Here is a 23,662-nt window from a genome sequence, read left to right as displayed (position 1 = left end):
TGATAAATTATTTGGTAAAAAAAGCAACTGAATTTCCTTTCAAATCTATCTGAAATCCTTATACCTCAGTCCTGAGGCTGTCTTTACCTGTATTTACTTCTTGCATTAAACATTAATTCATTCAAACTTATTTTGATATTGGAAAATTAAAGGGTCATCAAAGTAAAATTATAAAAATAGTATTCTGTATGACGTCAAAGTTTTACGAAGAAGATTAATTGTTTCCATTTTATAAAATGAGATTTGTAAATTTTCTATTTAACCTTACCATATTCATTCTTTGACATTTTGAAAAAGCTGATTGTTAAAATGTTTGCTGTGTTATAATTGATTATTACCAATGAAGACTAGTTAAAGAACTACTTCTGACATTTTCCTGAAGCTTCCTCATTAATAGCGACAGAATATAACGTAATAGATCTATGGCCCCTGATAATGTGGAAGCTATTAGAGATGTTTTTTTGTGACATTTGAAGTCTACCAGGCAACCGTTACTTCATGAAAGAAATCCGTAGGTATGACGACACTAGTATTTACGTATTATATTCCGTCTCCATAATTAAGGGGATGTGAGCTTTGATTTCAGAACAATGGAGCCAGTACTATACATAATGGAATCTGTCTCTGCTTATAGAATTGTATGGTGCATTGAGTTAAGAATATTTATGTTTTTTTATGTACAGTCAGACAAAATAATATGAATTTGGGTTTTTGTTTCTCTATTTGACTCCCTGTATTTGAGAATAGATATGGATTTGTGCATCTTAGGACATATCAGTTTTTGTTATGAAAACAAAAATTACAATTAAAACTTCAATGAAAAATGGTAACCATAAATTTGTAGACATAACTCTATGTCTTAGATTTGGTATTTTGAGCCTTAATTGACTTCTTGCAGATGGCAGAAAAAAGGTTAATTTCAGGGGCCAAACAATGGAAATTTCTTCAGCAGCCACATCATATAGAGTATTTTTAAAAAAGGCAATAATAATCTATAATAATTGCCCCCTGAGTACTGAACACACTGCTAATCTTAGCATATTTTTCTAAAAGCTTACATACTGTGGCCTTAAGGATGGTCAGATTGTTTGACATTAGTTCACTTGACTACCTTATAACACTATCATTTTCATTCAACAATTTTTGTGGAAGTTATGGAATTTTACTATTTTTGGTCCATAGTAGCATATTGACACTTTATGACTTGCCCAAAAGTTGACAACACTTGTCTGAAAAATTACTGACAGTACTCCTCTGACAACACTTGCATGAAAGTTTACTAATAGCACTCCTCAGACAACATTTGTATGAAAGTTTACTGACCGTACTCCTCGGACAACATTTGTATGAAAGTTTACTGACCGTACTCCTCGGACAACATTTGTATGAAAGTTTACTGACCGTACTCCTCTGACAACACTTACATGAAAGTTAACTGACAGTACTCCTCTGACAAAGCTGCATGAAAGTTTAATGACCATACTCCTTGGACAACATGTGTATAAAAGTTAACTGACAGTATTTCTCTGACAACACTTGAATGAGAGTTTACTGACAGTACACTTCTGACAACACTTGTCGGAAAGGTTACTGACAATACACTTCTGATAACAATTGCAGGAAACTTTACTGACAGTTCTTCTCTGAAAACACTTGAATGAAAGTTTACTGACGTCAGTACTCCTGACAATACTTGCATGAAAGTTTACTGACAATACACTTCTGACAACACTTACATGAAAGTTAACTGACCGTACTCCTCTGACAATACTTGCCAAAATATTTACTAAGTACTCCTTGGACAACACTTTTAAAAAAATTTACTGACTACTCCTTGGAAAACATGGGTTTGAAAGTTAACTGACAGCATCATCTGACAACACTTGCAAGAAAGTTTATATACTAACAGTAACTCCTCGGACAACATTTGTATGAAAGTTTACTGACCGTACTCCTCGGACAACATTTGTATGAAAGTTTACTGACCATACTCCTCGGACAACATTTGTATGAAAGTTTACTGACCGTACTCCTCTGACAACACTTACATGAAAGTTAACTGACAGTACTCCTCTGACAAAACTTGACTGAAAGTTTACTTACAGTACACCTCGGACAACACTTACATGAAAGTTTACTAACTGAACTCCACTGACAAAACTTGCGGGAATTTTAACTAACAGCACTCCTCGGACAACACTTTTATAAAAGTTTACTGACTACTCCTTGGACAACATGTACTTGAAAGTTCACTGACAGTACTCCAGATAACAATTGCATGAAAGGTTACTTACAGTACACTTCTGAAAACACTTGCCGGAAAGGTTACTGACAATACATTTCTGACAACACTTGCCGGAAAATTACGGAGAGTACTTCTCTGAAAACACTTGAATGAAAGTTAACTGACAGTACTCTTGACAACACTTTTATGAAAGTTTACTGACTACTTCTTGGACAACATGTACATGAATGTTCACTGACAGAACTCCTGACAACAATTGCATGAAAGGTTATAGTGACAGTACACTTCTGACAACACTTGCCGGAAAGTTTACTTAGAGTATTTCTCTGAAAACACTTGAATGAAAGTTTACTGACAGTAGTATTGACAACACTTGCCAGAAAGGTTACTGACAGTATCTCTCTCACAAAACTTGAATGAAAGTTTAATGACAGTACTCCTCTGACAACACTTACATGAAAGTTAACCTACCATACTCCTCTGACAATACTTGCAGGAAAGTTTACTAACAGTACTCCTCGGACAACACATTTATGAAAGTTTACTGACTACTCCTTGGACAACTAGGTACATGAAAGTTCACTGACAGTACTCCTGACAACAATTGCATGAATGGTTACTGACAATACACTTCTGACAACACTTGCCAGAAAATTTACTGAGAGTACTCCTCGGACAACATTTGTATGAAAGTTCACTGACAGTGCTCCTGACAACAATTGCATGAAAGGTTACTGACAATACACTTCTGACAACACATGCCGAAAAGTTTACTGACAGTACTTCTCTGAAAACACTTGAATGAATGTTTACTGACAGTACTGACAACACTTGCATGAAAGGTTACTGACAATACACTTCTGATAACACTTCCAGGAAATTTTACTGACAGTATTTCTCTCATAACACTTAAATGAAAGTTATAACTGACAGTACTCCTCTGACAACACTTGAATGAAAGTTTACTATCAATAGTTCCCTGATAAAACACAAGCTTGCGGACAATGTTATGACAACACTTGCCCAAATTAAACCTTACCGTAGTGTTTGCAGCACATCTGAAGGCTGATTTTTCTGTAAGAGACAGCACTAAAGCTTGTTCCAATACTTGTTAAGACTGTAGATGATCACACTATCCTGCTATGTATAATACACACTTAATGTGAGTTGTAAGACTATAGAACACAGGTGTAAACACAATACATGATCCATGAGTTGTGATCTTTTGTAGCATTCCCCTACATTTGATATTTCAATGGATGTGTGGTCATTTTATGTATTTTGGGAATATTGTGTAACTTGGGCATTTTACTAGATTTTCATGTATCATGCATGAGTATAAAAATAAGTTACCAAAGTTTTTATTTTATCTCAGGGGGTTTAAGGAAAATTATTTTATAAAAATTTCTGATACTTAGTTGTTCTGTTGTAATATAGCAGTATAATATGGTCAAAAACACATAGCTTTCTGTGTTACATGAAATGATGGTTTCAAAGGAATCTAAGCATTCACTATGTGTGACTGCTGTAGCCTTATTTTTGACATTTCTACCTATTATGAGTGTTTGTTCGGTAAACACATTATTGTCAATATAAGCCATTATTGTCACAACTGAAAAATACTGACTATTTAGATCTGTTATTTTTTTACGAAATTGGATAACCTTATGTCATCAAGATCGTAGAAGTTTGTCCAGTACTACAGACAGTTGTGATTGGTTGCAATTCTTTAAGTTCAATATCTTCCTTATTTGTCTGATACAATATGTCTGCCTTGACACATTTTGGTATTTGTTTCTAAACATTTAATCATGCTGCGTCTCTAAAGTATAGCTGATATATTTTTTTAATGATGTGTACTTTTACAATTCTAAGAAATCTAGTTATACAGGATTTTTTTTTAAATCTCTCAGAGTTCAAAAAGATTAAAATGTAATCATTTTTTTATTGACATAGCACATAGTGTAGTGTAACTCCCATGGAATTTAATTGTCAGTGATTATACAAATTAAACTTGGTCAACCTTCCAATAATTTGAATTATTCAGACCTATTTCATAATAAGTATTTACAAATGACAGCTATTGAAATTGAAACTAGAACATTATTTCTAAATTAGAAACCAAGAACCTGAAATATCTTTTAATGCATTATAGACGTTTATAATTTAAACATTGATTACAAAAACCATTGTGCGTTTCATGTAAAATTGCATTATTAATCAACTTCAAATATTACAGGTTTAATTTTATTTGTTGTCATGGAATTTAATTGCAAAACTATCAATATTTACTTAGTATTAATGAAAGTGGTTACAGAGTACATTCAGTTTATATTGAAGACATTTGTATTCCTGTACAATAGAAAAGGGCATTATATTGGACCTTATTTTTATTCAGTACAGGCAGGTTAAAATTTCACTGTTGAAAATGTAAAGTTGTTAATAATTTACTGTGCTTTATGATTATCCATGAGGCTAATTGCAGGGGAGGATAAAGGGTTTTAGGTTAGAATGGGGGGCAATCTTAAGTTTTCGCCTAGATCAGCTCTGCAAATATTTTTTTGAAGGTAAAATTATCGAAATATTCTTATAAAGCTGAGGACAACCCATGTTTTGAAAATTTCAGGGGGCACACCCACGCCACGCCTGAATCCGCCCTTTCTTTGCCAATACCATTGGGACACTTTTATCAAGTTGCAGTTTTGATTTGTCTCTTCAAACTAATCTACTGGCCCTGATTGTAAACGAAAGGTTGAGTGATTGATTGATTGATTGATTGATTGATTGATTGATTGATTCTCTTTATTTCCTCCAATATACTGAAGATTTACATTATAAACACAAGTATACTAATTACAAGAAATGAACAAAATATAAATACAAATTACAATTAAAGTACACACAACCAACAAAAAACACATTTTTACATATACATGTATATGTCTTCATGCTACATTTATTTGATGCAAGTATTTTAGTGTCCAAAATAAAAGCTTTGCTCAGATAATTTGCCTTTAAACTATAATGTGTAGATATTTTATAATGAAAATATTCTTCACATCCAATTTCAATGATTACTTTTTGTTTATGATAATGCAGTTTGAAAAAAATCATTGTTAATACAGAGTTATGGTACTTGAATTCTGATGTATGCACGTAATGTAGTAGCAAAAGTTTAGTCCATAAACGTTTTTCATGTATATGCAAAGTTGAAACAAGAATGAACGATTGAAATATATCAATATGAGACAATGAGAGAGCAAATATCATGACAAAAAAGTTCTGAAATACATTATTGCATGAAGAGATCTATTGCTGTTGGACTGTACACAAGACAGGTGGAAAAAATATTTATTGGTGAGGGTCATCCCAGACATTATACTGATTGTGAACTGACTATGAAAATGCTTACAATTTTATAGAGACTCAGTTAGAATGTGCATCAAGAGGTATTAAAAAGATAAAAACATTTTACCCCAATTTCACGGTCCCCTGAACATGGAAAATGATAGTGCGAGTGGGGCATTCGTGTACTGAGGACACATTCTTGTTTTTGTCTGAAATATGTGCATCAACAGAACCTATGTACTAATCATCTATTTATACTTGCACTGAGTGTGTATTGCTAGTTTTCACATTATGTAGTAAGCTAGTTTCTTGCCTATAAAATTTACTTTATCAGATAATAAAACTTATTAATTTAAACACAGTAAAACATAAGGTTTGGATGAATTTCAAAATTGTAAGAAGTCTTTCTATTTTGAAGGTGACTCAAGTACTCAGAAAAAATTAACGGGATTTTATATTAGTAATTATTGTTGGATCGTTAAACTTAACACACAAATTAAACTTATTTTTAATAGAACAGGTCATTTCTCTTTAATGATCTCATTATTTGATTTGATATAACAATATCCTGAGAACAAATCCGGAGTAGTTAATAGCTATTTGCACAGTATTGAATTTTAACATCAGGTTTCAGCAATAGTTCTAATACAAATAGGAATGAATTAAGATCGTATAAATGACAAATCGAATCAGTTATTATTTTTTCTCTCGTGTTAACCTATAGAAGACTTCTTTCATTACAGAATAATAATACAGCGCCAACATTTTGTGTTCTTCAGTCACATTGCAATTACGATGAAACCTCTAGAGAACGCTTGGTTAATTGAGGTACTTTTGTTTTTCGATAAATGAGACATATCTGTTTTATAAACTTATCAGGTTCCTATGGTAATTGAATTGTTTTGCTGTCTGCTGTTGTTGTGATAAAGTTTCACTGCTTAATAAGGTATATGTGTCTGGATATAAGAAATGTAAAATGTCGTTTATATATTATGATGCAACTACTATGACCATATGTTAGGTTGGGAGTTTTAGCATCAAAGGCTTCCTTTATTTAAAGATTGTTTCCTGTGAAGAAATGAAGGTCAAGTTCGATTGATTTTCAAGATTTAAGCTGTAATCATTGTTAAGTTTTATACTTTTAAGTCACAGGGGGGGTAACTTCCTATTATTGGGTAAACGGGGGTGTGCCAAAAATATGAGTCATAATTTTGCGAGATTTTATATAAAAATGACCCTCCTTTTTAATGACATTCTATATTAAAATGCGTTTACGTTTGATAACTGTATATTGATTTGGGGTATGATCTACATATCATATACATGTATAAATATGCACCAAACGATGTCAATTCATATATAAAAACTTAAGGGTAGCTGGTATATTTATGAATTTTGAGTGATGATGAGTTTGTGCCTATATAAAAAAAAAATGTATAAGCATGGGTCATATTTTAAATATTGTATATAATTAGTATAGGTCATTCTTTCTTAAATATTTATATAACTATAGGTACTGAATTTCAGTGAATGTTATATTAAAATGGGTACGTTTTTTGAGGCAAAAATGGCACACCCCTACCAAAAATATATGCCCCCCTTTTCTTAACCATAATCATACAAATTATCTGACATTTCTTAAAATACAAAAATATTGTATCAATATGTTAAGTCAAGGTAAGTCAATTATCTGATTATGCTTTACTTTGTTTAGAACATATTGATAAAAATTGAAAGGCATTGATAAAAACAATTTCATCACTCTCAATTTCATCACAGTGTTTGGGTGATGATAAAAATTGTTCCACTTTGTAGTCTTAGATTTATATGCAAAATGACAGAGGCATCTGAAAAATCTACAAAACTTAAAAACTTTAAACTTATAATTTATTTTTGAGTTCAATTCCCACATTTCATACTAAGTTTGATCTCATTACATCCATATTGTTGATTTGTACAAAATATTTGTGTTTTGGATATTTACTCATATTTTTTAAAATACTAATAGTTTAAATTATGTGATCGCTTAATAATCATAATGAACATTTTGGTTTGATATGCACATACTTTAACTTTCTGTTGATAACATCTTTTTTATATGTCTTTCAAGAAGGGATAGTTTCATCAAAGTTGCAGCCTTTGAATATATTTTCATTCTTGGTTAAAGCAACCAAATGGGGAGTCCTGTACAGAAATTGCTAACAAAAGCACATAAGTTTCACATGTGAAGCACATGAGATGCAAGTAAGAATTGTATGCAAATCAGGTTGCTCATATGTGCAGTTTGGTAGTTCATATGTGCCCACAAAAATCTAACATTATGCTCACATGTGCAATTCAAACCTCAGGTGAGCTTTTATCATCCATGTTAGTTTTATGTTAGTTTTGTACTTTGAAAAGTTTTTCCATTCTTCTAACCATTCAAAACTAACCTACATCATTGCTCATATGAGCTTTTTCAAAATGACATGCCCAGTCATGTACTTCCTGTAAATTCAAATTCATGAAAAGCATGCAATAAATGGAGGTAGATGGATATGGAAAATGTTAAGTCCTATATTGTGCTATTTGAAGAAAGGCATTGTTGAAATCTGATAAACCAGTGTGGCTGTGGTTAATTATTTGTAAGTTATCATTTCTATTTCATTATTTTCATTTTTGTGTCAGATTTTGAAATATATTACAATTTTAAGTCCTTTATGGGAATATATATACAGGTTGCTTCAAAATAAGTACTATACATGTATAAAGATTTTTCCTTTTTAAACTTTTTGAAATACAGTACTTATTACTCAAAGACATTCATTGTGTACTAAACTTGCAAGTCCCTCTATTAGTTTTATAATGTAATGTTATGTTTTAAGTCATGATCATGATTATTGTTTAAATAAAAAAAAAAAAAAATAATATGAAAATCATAATTAACTGACATAATAAAAGAATAACTCTTTTAACATGATGTATCAGTTATTTTATTTTCAACTGAATTATTTAAGATTTTCATTTAAATTTGAAAAATATTCCTTTTTTAAAGCAGCCATTTTGTTTTGGTCAACTATAATATTCACGTGTGCAACATGTGAGCAACTGCTGATATGAGCAATTTTAATAAAATGCACATGTGAAACAAAAGCTCATATGAGCAGTTGCACGTGAGGTTTTTAACATGCAAATTAGGTTAGTTTCATATGTGCAATTTTTTTGCTCACAAAATGCTCACCTAATTTGCATGTTAAAAAACTCGTGTGCAATCATGTTAGTTTCTAACGTGAGCATCTTATGTGCAACTTATGTGCAACATGTTAGCACTTTTTGGTAAGGGGTATTCCTTGTTAGTTCTGAACTGAATTCCACTGAAGTTTTACACATTCTGTTGACCAGTGACACATATTTTATTTGTTCAATTATTTTTAACGTTTACATGATTATCAAACTTATACTCTGGTCTGCTTTACCTTTGAGCTAAAGGTAGCATGATGAAGAAATTATTCAAAGGGAGCTAACTCCATTTTTGCTGAAAACTAATGATTTTTCATCTACCAAACACCAGAGTGAAAAAAGATTTAATCGGACACTACAGAGATATTTTGAAATAACAAGATTTCACTAAAGTCTGTTTCATATCCCATCATTAACAAACGGAGAGTTTACTGAATATGAGATCTGAATTTAGTCGTAAATTAAATAACAGCTGTTTCTAGAAATGCTGCATGATCTTTACAACATCAATTAAATTCTTTCTCTCTAGATGCATCATAGACTTCAACACCCTGCAACTAGATAAACATAAGAATCTTCTCTATGGCAACTTAATTTAAACACAATGAAAATTATCACATAATTTGTCGGAGAAAAAATACTAATAACTCAATGATGATTTTACCACATATTTATTTGTTTTTGGAGGAGAGAGATTGTATCATAACTTTTCAGTTGAAAGACCTCAAAAGAATTGTCAAGTGAGCACTTGGCAACTGTTTCACTTTTCAAGTTTTCAAACATGTTGTCTGTCAGAAACAGTCAGATAGATAGGAAGAGGTTTACATCTGCTGTAGAATTAGTTTATTTTTGTTGCAAGTAAAGTATGAAGATTGCTGCTGATGTTGCAATATTTATTTCTTCAGTGTAGTGAATATTTAAATGCACTAAAGCAATACACTCTATGGCAGACATGCTGCAGCGAAAATTCTTTTTTTTATTGACATCTTCTTCTGATTGGGTATAACAATTTAGCTGTGTTTATATATACTAACTACATTTTTTACTCTACAACCTTAAGTTAAAATTGTCGTTTAAAAACATTGTTAAGGTCAGAATTTTTCAGTACACCAGTAAAGAAGATATAATCTATGTAAACATTAGAAGATATGGCATAACTGGCAATAAGATATCTATGTGACATCTCAAAACAAAAGATTTGTACAAACAATTTTGCTGGGAATATTTTCGCATATTTTGCATGATCACAAAAAATGATAATTACTTAAACTTTATAATACAGTGCTCTAACTGTAAATTAAGAAATCATTGCGATGTTTTTATTTATGCAAAAAAAAAAAAAGCCACAATACATGTATCCTGATCAGGTTTGCAATATTGAAAACAGCATTCATAATATCAGTAGTATACATGTAATGTTGTAAAAATTCTGTGATGGAAATTAGATTTCACATTTGTTACTGCTAGTAAACTTCAAGTAGAATATTTTTTACAGCCATATTACATAAGGTTGTATCCTGTTCAAAGTTACAGCTCTATTTTCTATTTTTAGGCATTACAACATAGTGCACCCAGTAGTTCATTCACACAATATTCAATAACACCAACTACAAATCTATTTTCTATTTTTAGGCATTACAACATAGTGCACCCAGCAGTTCATTCACACAATAACACCAACTACAAATCTATTTTCTATTTTTAGGCATTACAACATAGTGCACCCAGCATTTCATTCACACAATAACACCAATTACAACTGTATTTTCTATTTTTAGGCATTACAACACAGTGCACCCAGCAGTTCTTTCACACCAGATATCACACCCATCATTCTAGCTGCTCACAGAGACAATTATGAAATCATCAAACTTTTATTAGACAGGGGATACAGAATACCGAAGCCCCATAATCTTAGATGTGATTGTAAACATTGTCTACGAGAAAGCCAAGAAGACTGTTTACGCCATTCTCGTTCTAGGATTAACGCCTATCGTGCTTTAGCTAGTCCGTCTTTGATTGCTCTGTCGAGTAAGGACCCAATACTTACTGCCTTTGAATTGAGTTGGGAATTAAGACGATTAAGTAACTTAGAAAATGAATTCAAATTTGAATATGAAAGTTTGGGTAAAAAGTGTCAGGAATTTGCTACAGATTTATTAGACCAAACTCGTGGATCTAAAGAACTTGAAGTTGTGTTAAATCAGGACAATACCCCAACATGTAATCCACACACGGAACCAATTGTTGAACCTGTGCAGGAAAAACTCAAACTTAGCCGTCTCAAACTTGCTATCAAGTTTAAACAGAAAAAGGTTATTATTCTTTTAAATTTTCAAGATATTACAATTTTGTATATTACCCTCCTTATGTAAGTTATACGCTATCTCCATAGGTATATATATATATATTGCATTGAACAGATTGGTTTTATAATTATATTTAATTTATTTATTTCATAAATTGCTGTTTTGTATGTATGCAGCACACTTTAGAAATTAAGCTAATAGTTTTAAAGATATTAAGAGCATTAGAACTGAAAGAAGACTTGAGTAGAATATCCAAAAAAAATGTATTATTCCTAGTGATTCATACTACTTCATACCATACTTATATATTGGTTCATTTGCACAAAGATCACACTTTTACAAGTTTTAAGTCCAAATCTGTTTTCTAGGTTTAAACTATATTCAAGTTTTTCCTGTTGCTGAATCATATCTTCCCTTTAGAACTGAATTATATCTTCCTTTTAGAACTGAATCATATCTTCCCTTTAGAACTGATGAAATATTATCCTCATTCTATCATATTTGAAAAATAAGCGAAAATAAACTAGCATTAAAAATTTCCAACTTGCCCTTATTAACGGACGGTATCATTTGAGGAAGGTATATACATGTATCTAGTGATTATTAGATTATACTCATTTGTATTATACAAAAGTGTAAGCATCTTCAGGTCAGTGTGTCAGGTGAGCAGTGTGCCAGGTGAGCAGTGTGCCAGGTGAGCAGTGCAATCTATTTTAAATAGGAAAATTAAGAGATGTGACTTTGATTGTTAATGAGACAAATATCCATCAGAGATCAAATGATGAAGATGTAAACAACTATAGTTCACTTTAATGCCTCCAACAATGATCAAATCTCATTCTGTTACTAGTTAGCTATGCAACACACAATTCATACAAGGCAGTCTTTTTATACGACCGCACAAATTGAAAAAAAAATTGGTAGTACATTTGTATATTGGTATCACGTTGTGTTCGTTGTCTTCCGACAGATGATTTCCTAATGATAACTTTGGTGTAAGTATAATAAATCAATATTATTTCAACAACACAAGGTTTATAACCACTAAAGAAAGGTTAAAATGGATTGATTTTGGGGGTTTATGGTCCCAACTGTGTTTAGAAATTAGGGGCCCAAATAAGTATTTTTGTAGTTTCCAGACAATAACTTGTGTTGAAGGCTTGAATCTCTCTGAAATTATACCACAAGTTTCCATACTACAAAGGGATGGTAAGAATTGACTTTGGGGGGTTACGGCTAAAACCATTTAGGAATTAGGGGCAAAAAAAAAGGTGAAAAACAAGGGTTTTTCTGGTTAGAGGACAATTGAGACAATTTAAAAGCAGTGTAAGAAGGTAATCCAGATCAATTAAAGAAACAATGTTTGATTACATCCCTTTACGCTGCTTGTAAATAACGTATTAAGAAATGATGATTGTCTTGAGGTGATTAGCTGTCAATTTAATTTTTAGCAGTTACTATTAATAAATATTAATTTTAGCCATGCCTATAATGTATGTCATTTTATATTTTAAAACTTTCATGATGTATTTAAATGGGTAATTATGGTTGCAAACTCATTAGAAATTTGAATTGAGATACAAATATTTTTTTTTGGGAGGAGGGGGGGGGGGTTAATATTCAACAGCAAAGTGTATTGGACATTTGCGGTTGTATCAAGCTGCGCTCAGCGAAGCAATTTATTTATATTGGCCATGCATGGTATTATCTCTGTTTCATAAAAAAAATTCCTTGCTGTCGATCATCTTACTTATTATTATTTAAGTAAAATATGCATGTTAACTTATTATAAAAATAAGGAGATGTGATAATGATTGCCAATGAGACAACTATCCACTAAAGTTCAAATGAAGTGGATGTAAGTAATAATAAGCCTACCATAAGACCTTCAACAACGAAAAAAACCATACTATATTGTTCAGTCATTATGATAGAAAGATCTGTCATGAAAACAAGAAACAATTCAATTAAGATTAAAGATTTAAGGGGAGATATTTCGACTTCCAATTCTATATTTACATACCGGATATATCTTTCATCTGATTTGGTGAAGGTGTTTTATGACATTTTTTTTTTACAATTTTCCTTTAAAACAATACATTAGCCAAATCTGCGTACAATTCTTGTATACAATAACAGCAAAAAAGCTTATTATAAACATTATAAACAACATTTATTTAACTCACCGGTAATAATATATTGGGCGAAATAGGCGTATTGCTTTATCTAATTACAACTGATAATGTAACATTAGTTATATTATTGGCTGATATTATTTTGCACTGCACTTTTACTAGAAGTTAGGCAAAACATATGTTACGAAGTGATATCACTAACTAGTTATCCTAGTGAAATTGTATTTCTCTAATAGCAAAGACAACACTGCAGCCACGCTTAGAGTCATTAATAATAATGGGTTTCTTATTTTGGTTTTAATATTTCACCCATAAAGTCTAAGAATAAAGATCTGTAGCAAAATATGATAGCAGATCCTCGCCATGGAGTAATAAAACTTTCAAGTCAGCTTTTAGTGAACTTGTACTCCAAAACCAACCAATCAAAATGTTGGATTTCATGTTTCAAGCATGACTTTTGTACTCTGGGCACCGAGCAAAGTTTTATGACTTCAACCAGGTCAAGAGTGTAATTTTTCAGTCCAAAGTTGGACACTTTATTAAAAGTAGTTGTAAGGTACACTTCAGTGTGACAGTAACCCAACAACATAAATAGTCTGTCTGTTAGTCAAACCATAAGTATGTATGTCAACACTTTGAATGATGAGTAAAGTTTAACTCAAATTTGCTTTTACAAGCATGTTCTTATAAAACTTTGTACCTTAATTTGAATATACGTGGAAAAAATTGCTGGAAACTTTGTTACACAATTGTTGGAATAGTGAAAGTATGGATCATATGATATTTTTTTATTTTTCATTCCATAGAACTTTATCACCCTGGCACTTACCTGTCAGAGTTAATATAAAAAAAGAAGATTTGGTTACGATTGCCAATGAGACAACTCTCCACAAGAGACCGAATGGCACAGAAATTTACATTTATAGGTCACCAACAGCCTTTAACAATGAGCAAAGCCCATACCACATAGTCAGCTATATTAGGTCCTTAGAAAACTAAGCCAATTTTGTACATGTCACGCACTAGCTCTAGATTTCTTGAATAAATAACTTCAGATTTTACACAATTGTTGGACGGACCATTTCAAAGAATAAACCACTGCTAATATTTTTTTCTTTTCTAGAAAAAAATACCAGTTTTAATCACTAAGATCCAAACATGAAATAAAAATTATGCTTTTTTTTTATATTTCAGTTCATTGCTCATCCAAACTGTCAACAGCTACTGGCCTCTCTTTGGTATGAGGGTCTTCCAGGGTTCCGTAGGAGGAATATTTGTAGTCGATCTTTACTTACCATCTTAATAGGAGTTTCATTTCCCTTCCTTTCACTATTTTATTTGGTAGCACCAAAGAGATTCCCTGGAAAGTTATTACGGAAGCCGTTTATAAAATTTATGTGTCACAGTTCGTCTTATTTCACATTCCTAGGTTTGTATTACGTAACTTTATAGTTTTATAATAGTAAAAAGAATACTACACTCCTTCCATCTTAGCTTAATTTAATTTATGAAGGTTTACATTACTAAATAAAATATATTTGGCAAGATGTAAATTAAATGAATTTGTTATATTTCTCTCCTTTACTTAGTTTAAAAATAAGGTTTCCATTACGGTTTCCATTACCGAAAAATTCATTTGGCAAGATATTGATACTCAATGGAATCTTCATATTTCTTTACGAATGGCATTATTTAGTTTGGCAAGTTTGAATTTTGTTGTTCTATCACATTTACTTCACATGAATTTTTTCTAATAATCATGATAATAGAGGTACCTAAATATTACAATAATTTTAAAGTAACAAATTAGTACTGAATATTAAAAGTAGATTTCCAGTACTACAGATTTTTAGTACAGAAATAGTACCTATAACAGGCTATTATTTGAACTTGGAATTATTTTTAATTATGGAATTAGCTTGATTTGTTGTTATTGAAATTTTTAATAAATTCCATGTTTATTCTGTACTGAAATGTTCTGTGCTGCGCACAACACTTTCTATTTAATACAAAGAAAATAGTATATTTTCAATAGAATGTACTGTGCCGCGCACAACACTATCTAACCAAAATACATTGTATGGAAAGTGTTATTAACCGCTCAAAAGATTATGATACCAAATAAACATGGAATTTATTAAAAATTTTAAACACAAGAAATTATGCAAATTCCATAATTGAAAATAATTCCAAGTTCAAATAATAGCCTGTTCTATGCAAAAGTAGCTGTGTATATTGCAGCGAAAACTACCTAATAATTTAGGATAATAAGTAATCCACCTTTGGCTGATAGCACCAACATAAACTCTCATCCCCATCTGATTTTGGCTATTTTCAGTTTTCAAATTTTTATCTTAGAGAAGGGCATTATGAGATTGTCATATTTTCAAAATATGGGACTATTGGAGATATATTCCCTAATCAATTTTGTAACAGTAAAAATTTTAATAACCAAAAATCCGTATTTTGATGCTACTGGGCTAGTGATACTCTGGCGGACTAACAGTCCACAAGCAGAGGCATTGACCCAGTGATAAAAATAACATTAACTGAACCAAGTTTCTGCAATAGATGAAATTATAATTACCTCTAGCTAATCAGAAAAAGAAGAACTCAGTTTTAAACATTGTTTTTCATTCTGAATCACTTTTAAGCTCACCTAGCCCAAAGGGCCAAGTGAGCTTTTCCCATCACTTTGCGTCCGGCGTCGTTAACTTTTACAAAAATCTTTTCCTCTGAAACTACTGGGCCAAAGGAGTAGGTCCAGTAAGACCCCTTTTTGGCCCCAAAATATAGCAGTTTTACAAAGTTGTTAAAATGTATACTTTTAGTTATTTATTGGACAGAAGAATGCTTCTGCTACATAAATATAGGCTGTTTTTGACAATACAGTGTACATATATCGAGAACTGGCACCATTAAGTCAAGCTAAATTACTGAAATCTTCACAATTCTAGCATTATGGTTAAATTTTAGACGGTTTCCCTGTTAAACGAAAGTGGCCGCATTCGTGTTCATCCAAAATATTTAAATGTAAGTTGAATTTGATGATAATACATAACATATATAAAGGTTGAGGATGAACACGGATGCGGCCACTTTCATTTTTGTCAAAAACCATCTTAAAAGTGACATTTTTCAGCATATTTGGTAGACTTTTCATATTTGAGCTTGAATCGGATTGTTTTTAATGACTAAATCAGTTAAAATCTTTCACATAAACTAATTGAATCAAATAAAATAGACACTTAAGTGTTTAAAAAGTGGTCAACATCTTTCGTCAGATGAACCTGAAATTTGAGGCCAAAATCGGTCCTTACCAGACCTACTCCTTTAACCAAATTTGGCCACAATCATCATTTGGGTATCTAGTTTATAAAAATGTGTCCGGTGACCCGGCCAACCAAGCAAGATGGCCGCCATGGCTAAAAATAGAACATAGGGGTAAAAAGCAGTTTTTGGCTTATAACTCAAAAACCAAAGCATTTAGAGCAAATCTGACATGGGGTAAAATTGTTTATCAGGTCAAGATCTATCTGCCCTGAAATTTTCAGATGAATCGGACAACTCGTCGTTGGTTTGCTGCCCCTAAATTGGTAATTTTAAGGAAATTTTACTGTTTTTGGTTATTATCTCGAATATTATTATAGATGGAGATAAACTGTAAAGAGCAATAATGTTCAGCAAAGTAAGATTTACAAATAAGTCAACATGACAGAAATGGTCAGTTGACCCCTTTAGGAGTTATTGCCCTTTTTAGTCTATTTTTAACCATTTTCGTAAATCTTAGGGACGACATCAAAAGTTCAATGTAGGATAAAAAACTTAATTCACATAGTTTTTTCACTGAGCCCCCCACCCCCCTCTTAACTTAATTTGGGAAACATTGATTTACCAATAGGGATATATGTAAAAATCAATATAAGATAAACAAAATTTGCAGAATTTTAACCCCCCACCCCCAAACTATTTGATTTAAGTTTTTTATCCTACATCGATCTTTTGATGTCATCCCTTAGTAATCTGTTACAAAAATCTTTTCCTCTGAAACCACTTGGCCAAATTAATCCAAACTTGGCCACAATCATTTTTGGGGTATATAGTTTCAAAAATGTGTCCGGTGACCCAGCCAACCAACCAAGATGGCCGCCATGGCTAAAAATAGAACATAGGGGTAAAATGCAGTTTTTGGCTTATAACTCAAAAACCAAAGCATTTAGAGCAAATCTGACAAGGGGTAAAATTGTTTATCAGGTCTAGATCTATGAATTGGTAATTTTAAGGAAATTTGGCTGTTTTTTGGTTATTATCTTAAATATATTATTATAGATAGAGATAGACTGTAAACAGCAATAATATTTAGCAAAGTAAGATTTACAAATAAGTCCAGATGACGTCAATGGTCAATTGACCCCTTAAGGAGTTATTGTCCTTTATCGTCAATTTTTTTAACAATTTTTCATAAAATTTGTAAAATTTTACTAACATTTTCCACTGAAACTACTGGGCCAAGTTCATTATAGATAGAGATAATTGTAAGCAGCAAGAATGTTCAGTAAAGTAAGACGTACAAACACATCACCATCACCAAAAAACATTTTTGTCATGAATCCATCTGCTTCCTTTGTTTAATAATAAATATTCACATAGACCAAGGTGAGTGACACAGGCTCTTTAGAGCCTCTAGTTTGTACATGTTATTATTTATTCATTGCCAGTAACAACCATTCATGTTTCAGAAAGGTCACATGGACTTTAAGCTTATAGCTATCCACATCTAAGAAATTGATTTAAAATGATTTTATAATCTTTGTAATTAAAAACCAATTTCAGTATGATCAAGTCAGTATGAGACACTTCTGTACATTGATAAGAAATCTTGTATTTTCTAACGTATAACCGTTTGATGTTGGTTAACCCAGCAGAAACAACATGAAGAAGGCTTTATTAAACATGTACTGTCAGCGATCATGTGGAAGTGTTGATTTAAGACTCTCTCATCTGTTCCATGAACAAACTTATCTGGAGTTATCTTCCTTGATTTATGATTTATTTCACTTTACAGATGATGTCAATTTGAACTGTTTGAACTGTTCATATAGAAATTGACTCAGTCACAGATTGGTCCATACCAGGAACATAGTACATTTATATAAATCTTATATCAATAGATAAATAAATATTAATGTTAACTTAAGACTTAATGAAAAGGACATATTGTAAATACATTATTTGTAGCTAGACTTTTTAATTCTATTCTAGGTCCATTTGATATTTTTTTTTATTAAAAGGGAAAAATCAAGAAACACTTTTGGGCTGTTATATATGAGGTATACAAGTGGGAATGTGGGATAAAGAGAGAACCAAAAAGTGGGAATGTGGGATAAAGAGAGAACCAAAAAGTGGGAATGTGGGATAAAAAGAGAACCAAAAAGTTGGAATGTGGGATAAAGAGAGAACCAAAAAGTGGGAATGTGGGATAAAGGTCAGATATACGAAATGTTGGATCTTAGAAAAAAGAAATTGGGAAAAAAATACCAAAGGTGATTTACGATAATGAGCAGCCTATGTGACTCCCCTCAAATTGGTCATACATTAAACAACAAAGGCTTTAAACATGAAATTCTCATAATGTAATCTTTAACTTATAGTCCTATTTTTTGCAGTATTGCTCATTTTGGTTTCCCAGCGAGTTGGAGTAAGTAATCCAAATAGAGTCCATCCAAATGGCCAAGCATCAACTGTGGATTATGATTATGCCAAGATTTATCAGGAGAAAAGAGGGGCACCTGCCACTAACATAGAATGGATGATTTTAGCTTATGTAGCAGGTACAAATAATTTTAACATTGTGGTATGTGAATGAAAGCTATTTGCAATCACTATTGTAAAATCAGAAATTTTCATGATGGTATTATAAAAAATGGACAATAATGCTTACGGTACAAAAAATTACTAACATAAAAACACAGATTACGGTTCTGTACCCTGATGTTCTTGACAGTTGTCTGTCTTACTGCACAGATAACATGTCAAAGCTATAATATTTGGGATTTCAGACTTGAAGTTCCACTATTTTGCAAAAAAAAGTAAAGGTGCAATGGATTAGTATATATATATATGATAGAACTTTAAAATGCTGACCAAAGTCAATGGCATGCACATTTAAAACTTACCAACATGAAAATGAACACATATTTATTTATAAAAGGAGCAAGTAAAGAAACAAAACATTCCATGCTCGTTAAAAACATTTTGATAAGATGGGAAATTTATTATTGGACAAAAAATTAATGTTTGGCAAAACCAAATGAAATAGAAGAAGATATTCTCATCCCTCCCCTCTGATTCAGAAAATGCCTCAAGCTTATGATGATTTTTATGTTTGTTTTTATGTCTTTTCCACATAAGAAATTGGTGCTTTAACAAAATTTACACAAATCTTAATGTTTTCATATTAAGAAATACCTGAGCTCTCATAAGACCAATTATTTCTTCAAAAAGATCAAAGGAATAATCAATTTTGAAATGGAACTATTTCCCTGATTTATCACAATGCATGTTGTTGATTCAAGTAGTATAAGTATATGGGGTCTAAATGGAGGGTCCTCTATTTCTTTATTCTGTGATTATTTATTCATTTTTCTCTATTTTGTATTTTTTTATTATTTCTTATGACCCTGAAAATAGATGAAGGTTCACATCACAATATGTTTGGTACACATGTATTTGTCAACAAAACTTAATATAACAATATTGTAAATTGAACAATATGATATATAAAATTAAATCTTATAAAACATTGAAAATTAATTTATTAATGGCAGTGTTCAGATTTACATCCAAAACCAATACAAAACCCATGCATGTGTTATTTTTGTTGCAAAATACAGTTCAGTTGATTTTTACTTCAAACATTTTAAGAAATTGTTTTGTAATAAAATGAATATAACACTGGTGATACAATTTGATATATCTGAAGAATTTTTATGCCCCACTTAAGATAGTAGAGGGGCATTATGTTTTTTGGTCTGTTGGTCTGTTCGTTCGTCCGTCTGTTGGTCGTACCGTTCGTTGATCAGTTCGTCAGTCCGTTTGTCCTGCTTCAGGTTAAAGTTTTTGGTCAAGGTAGTTTTTGATGAAGTTGAAGTCCAATCCACTTGAAAAGTAGTACACATGTTCCCTATGATATAATCTTTCGAATTTTAATGCCAAATTAGAGTTTTTACCCCAATTTTACGGTCAACTGAACATAGAAAATGATAGTGCGAGTGGGGCATTCGTGTACTTGGGACACATTCTTGTTTTTTTATATTTGAAGATAAAATGTAGATAGAGTTGACCAGTTATGAGAACATTGAAGGTTTAAAACACTTGTATTGTTTTGGTTGTAATAGATGAATGCATATGTTTTTTTGCAGGCTACATATGGGCTGAAATTAAACAGCTATGGGATGAGGGTGCCTACGAGTATGTTCATGACATGTGGAATATTTTAGATTTTGTTACAAACTCATTGTATATAGCTACACTAACTCTCAGGGTTATAGCTTACGTGCAGGTAAGTACTGAATTATATAACTACACTAACTCTCAGGTTATAGCTTACGTGCAGGTAAGTACTGAATTATATAGCTACACTAACTCTCAGGGTTATAGCTTACGTGCAGGTAAGTACTGAATTATATAACTACACTAACTCTCAGGTTATAGCTTACGTGCAGGTAAGTACTGAATTATATAGCTACACTAACTCTCAGGGTTATAGCTTACGTGCAGGTAAGTACTGAATTATATAACTACACTAACTCTCAGGGTTATAGCTTACGTGCAGGTAAGTAATGAATTATATAGCTACACTAACTCTCAGGGTTATAGCTTACGTGCAGGTAAGTACTGAATTATATAGCTACACTAACTCTCAGGGTTATAGCTTACGTGCAGGTAAGTAATGAATTATATAGCTACACTAACTCTCAGGGTTATAGCTTACGTGCAGGTAAGTACTGAATTATATAGCTACACTAACTCTCAGGGTTATAGCTTACGTGCAGGTAAGTAATGAATTATATAGCTACACTAACTCTCAGGTTATAGCTTACGTGCAGGTAAGTACTGAATTATATAGCTACACTAACTCTCAGGGTTATAGCTTATGTGCAGGTAAGTACTGAATTATATAGCTACACTAACTCTCAGGGTTATAGCTTACGTGCAGGTAAGTAATGAATTATATACCTACACTTACTCTCAGGGTTATAGCTTACATGCAGGTAAGTAATGAATTATATAGCTACACTAACTCTCAGGGTTATAGCTTACGTGCAGGTAAGTACTGAATTATATAGCTACACTAACTCTCAGGGTTATAGCTTACGTGCAGGTAAGTAATGAATTATATAGCTACACTAACTCTCAGGGTTATAGCTTACGTGCAGGTAAGTACTGAATTATATAGCTACACTAACTCTCAGGGTTATAGCTTACGTGCAGGTAAGTACTAAATTATATAGCTACACTAACTCTCAGGGTTATACATTTGTAGCTTACGTGCAGGTAAGTACTGAATTATATAGCTACACTAACTCTCAGGGTTATAGCTTACGTGCAGGTAAGTACTGAATTATATAACTACACTAACTCTCAGGTTATAGCTTACGTGCAGGTAAGTACTGAATTATATAGCTACACTAACTCTCAGGGTTATAGCTTACGTGCAGGTAAGTACTGAATTATATAACTACACTAACTCTCAGGGTTATAGCTTACGTGCAGGTAAGTACTGAATTATATAACTACACTAACTCTCAGGTTATAGCTTACGTGCAGGTAAGTACTGAATTATATAGCTACACTAACTCTCAGGGTTATAGCTTACGTGCAGGTAAGTACTGAATTATATAGCTACACTAACTCTCAGGGTTATAGCTTACGTGCAGGTAAGTAATGAATTATATAGCTACACTAACTCTCAGGGTTATAGCTTACGTGCAGGTAAGTACTGAATTATATAGCTACACTAACTCTCAGGGTTATAGCTTACGTGCAGGTAAGTAATGAATTATATAGCTACACTAACTCTCAGGGTTATAGCTTACGTGCAGGTAAGTACTGAATTATATAGCTACACTAACTCTCAGGGTTATAGCTTACGTGCAGGTAAGTACTGAATTATATAGCTACACTAACTCTCAGGTTATAGCTTACGTGCAGGTAAGTACTGAATTATATAGCTACACTAACTCTCAGGGTTATAGCTTATGTGCAGGTAAGTACTGAATTATATAGCTACACTAACTCTCAGGGTTATAGCTTACGTGCAGGTAAGTAATGAATTATATACCTACACTTACTCTCAGGGTTATAGCTTACATGCAGGTAAGTAATGAATTATATACCTTATTATATTTCTACAGTGTTCATAGTAATTTTGTTATAGGAGAACAGAAACATGATGTGGGTCTCATTGGGATCTAAGCATGACACAGGATTGGCCGTTTTTTTTAAGGTGACACATGAAAGTCTACTAATTAAGCGTGAAAACAGGAAACGAAGTCCGACGGGAAACATAAATTAAATGCGTTACTATGGCATCAAGAAGCAGGATACAGGATTCTCACTTAACAAAAAGCAGGATTCGGGATCAAACCACCACTTATAATGACACATTTGAAAATCTTCTTTTAAAGTACTTTGAAAAACAATTTTAAACTATATTGTCTGCAATTTGCAGAAAAATTTTTTGATCCTACTGCCTTACATTTTGGTAGGGCTATGACAAGGGCATGATACTCAAAGTAAGGAATGTCTTCACATTACAATGCAGTAACTTCACATTTTGATGTTAATCCCTGTAAATAATGGTCATGGTATATATCTATGAAATGCAGGCAGGGTTATTCATACAACCAAACAACAATCAAAACTCTTTGACCTGAGTATTCATTGAAGAAATGAATTTATAAAAAGGGTTAAGGAATATTATTTTGCACTCAATAATATCTGTGTATTTATATGAAATATGTTTGCCTATCAGTCAAAAGGGCAAGGGACGTGTTCAGAATTTCTGCGGCAATAGAACACCATATGACCTCTCAGGTCTAATTCATTCGATGAAAAAATGCATTTTTTTTGTATGAAAAACATAGAAGAAATATCCTAACATGGAACAGGCAATAATAAACTCTATATTTATATTTATATTTTCAAATCTTGTAGTGGATATTAGTTAGTAAAGTTTTACAGTTACAAAAACATAACAATCTATGCTATAGACAACTTAATCATTCTTGCATTTTTACATAAATTCCTACCCTACATGCACCATATTGCAATTTGTTTTATCAAACTAAACTGTTCAACTCCCCAGAATCTTTAACCAGAAAACCACAATCAAGTCATCTAAG

The 23,662-nt window shown here is 32.1% G+C and overlaps 1 protein-coding gene across 5 annotated transcripts in view; it reads left to right on the top strand.

Annotated features, from left to right (window-relative positions):
* The window catches only part of LOC139485366 (transient receptor potential-gamma protein-like), a 116,437-nt gene that overhangs the window by 69,482 nt on the left and 23,293 nt on the right, over positions 1-23,662 (top strand). For all 5 annotated transcript variants that reach the window (XR_011655302.1, XR_011655303.1, XM_071269804.1 and 2 more), the window contains exons 3-6: positions 10,591-11,127; positions 14,451-14,685; positions 18,923-19,087; positions 20,678-20,817. Coding sequence is in view for 3 of the 5 variants with exons in the window: in XM_071269804.1 (XP_071125905.1) it covers positions 10,591-11,127; positions 14,451-14,685; positions 18,923-19,087; positions 20,678-20,817 (1,077 nt within the window). In the remaining 2 variants the exon portion in view is untranslated. The remainder of the gene's footprint in view (positions 1-10,590; positions 11,128-14,450; positions 14,686-18,922; positions 19,088-20,677; positions 20,818-23,662) is intronic.

Source organism: Mytilus edulis, chromosome 8, assembly GCF_963676685.1.
Source record: "Mytilus edulis chromosome 8, xbMytEdul2.2, whole genome shotgun sequence".
Taxonomy (NCBI): domain Eukaryota; kingdom Metazoa; phylum Mollusca; class Bivalvia; order Mytilida; family Mytilidae; genus Mytilus; species Mytilus edulis.
Note: the sequence above shows the minus strand (reverse complement) of the source record. Positions and strands in the feature narration are given on the sequence as shown.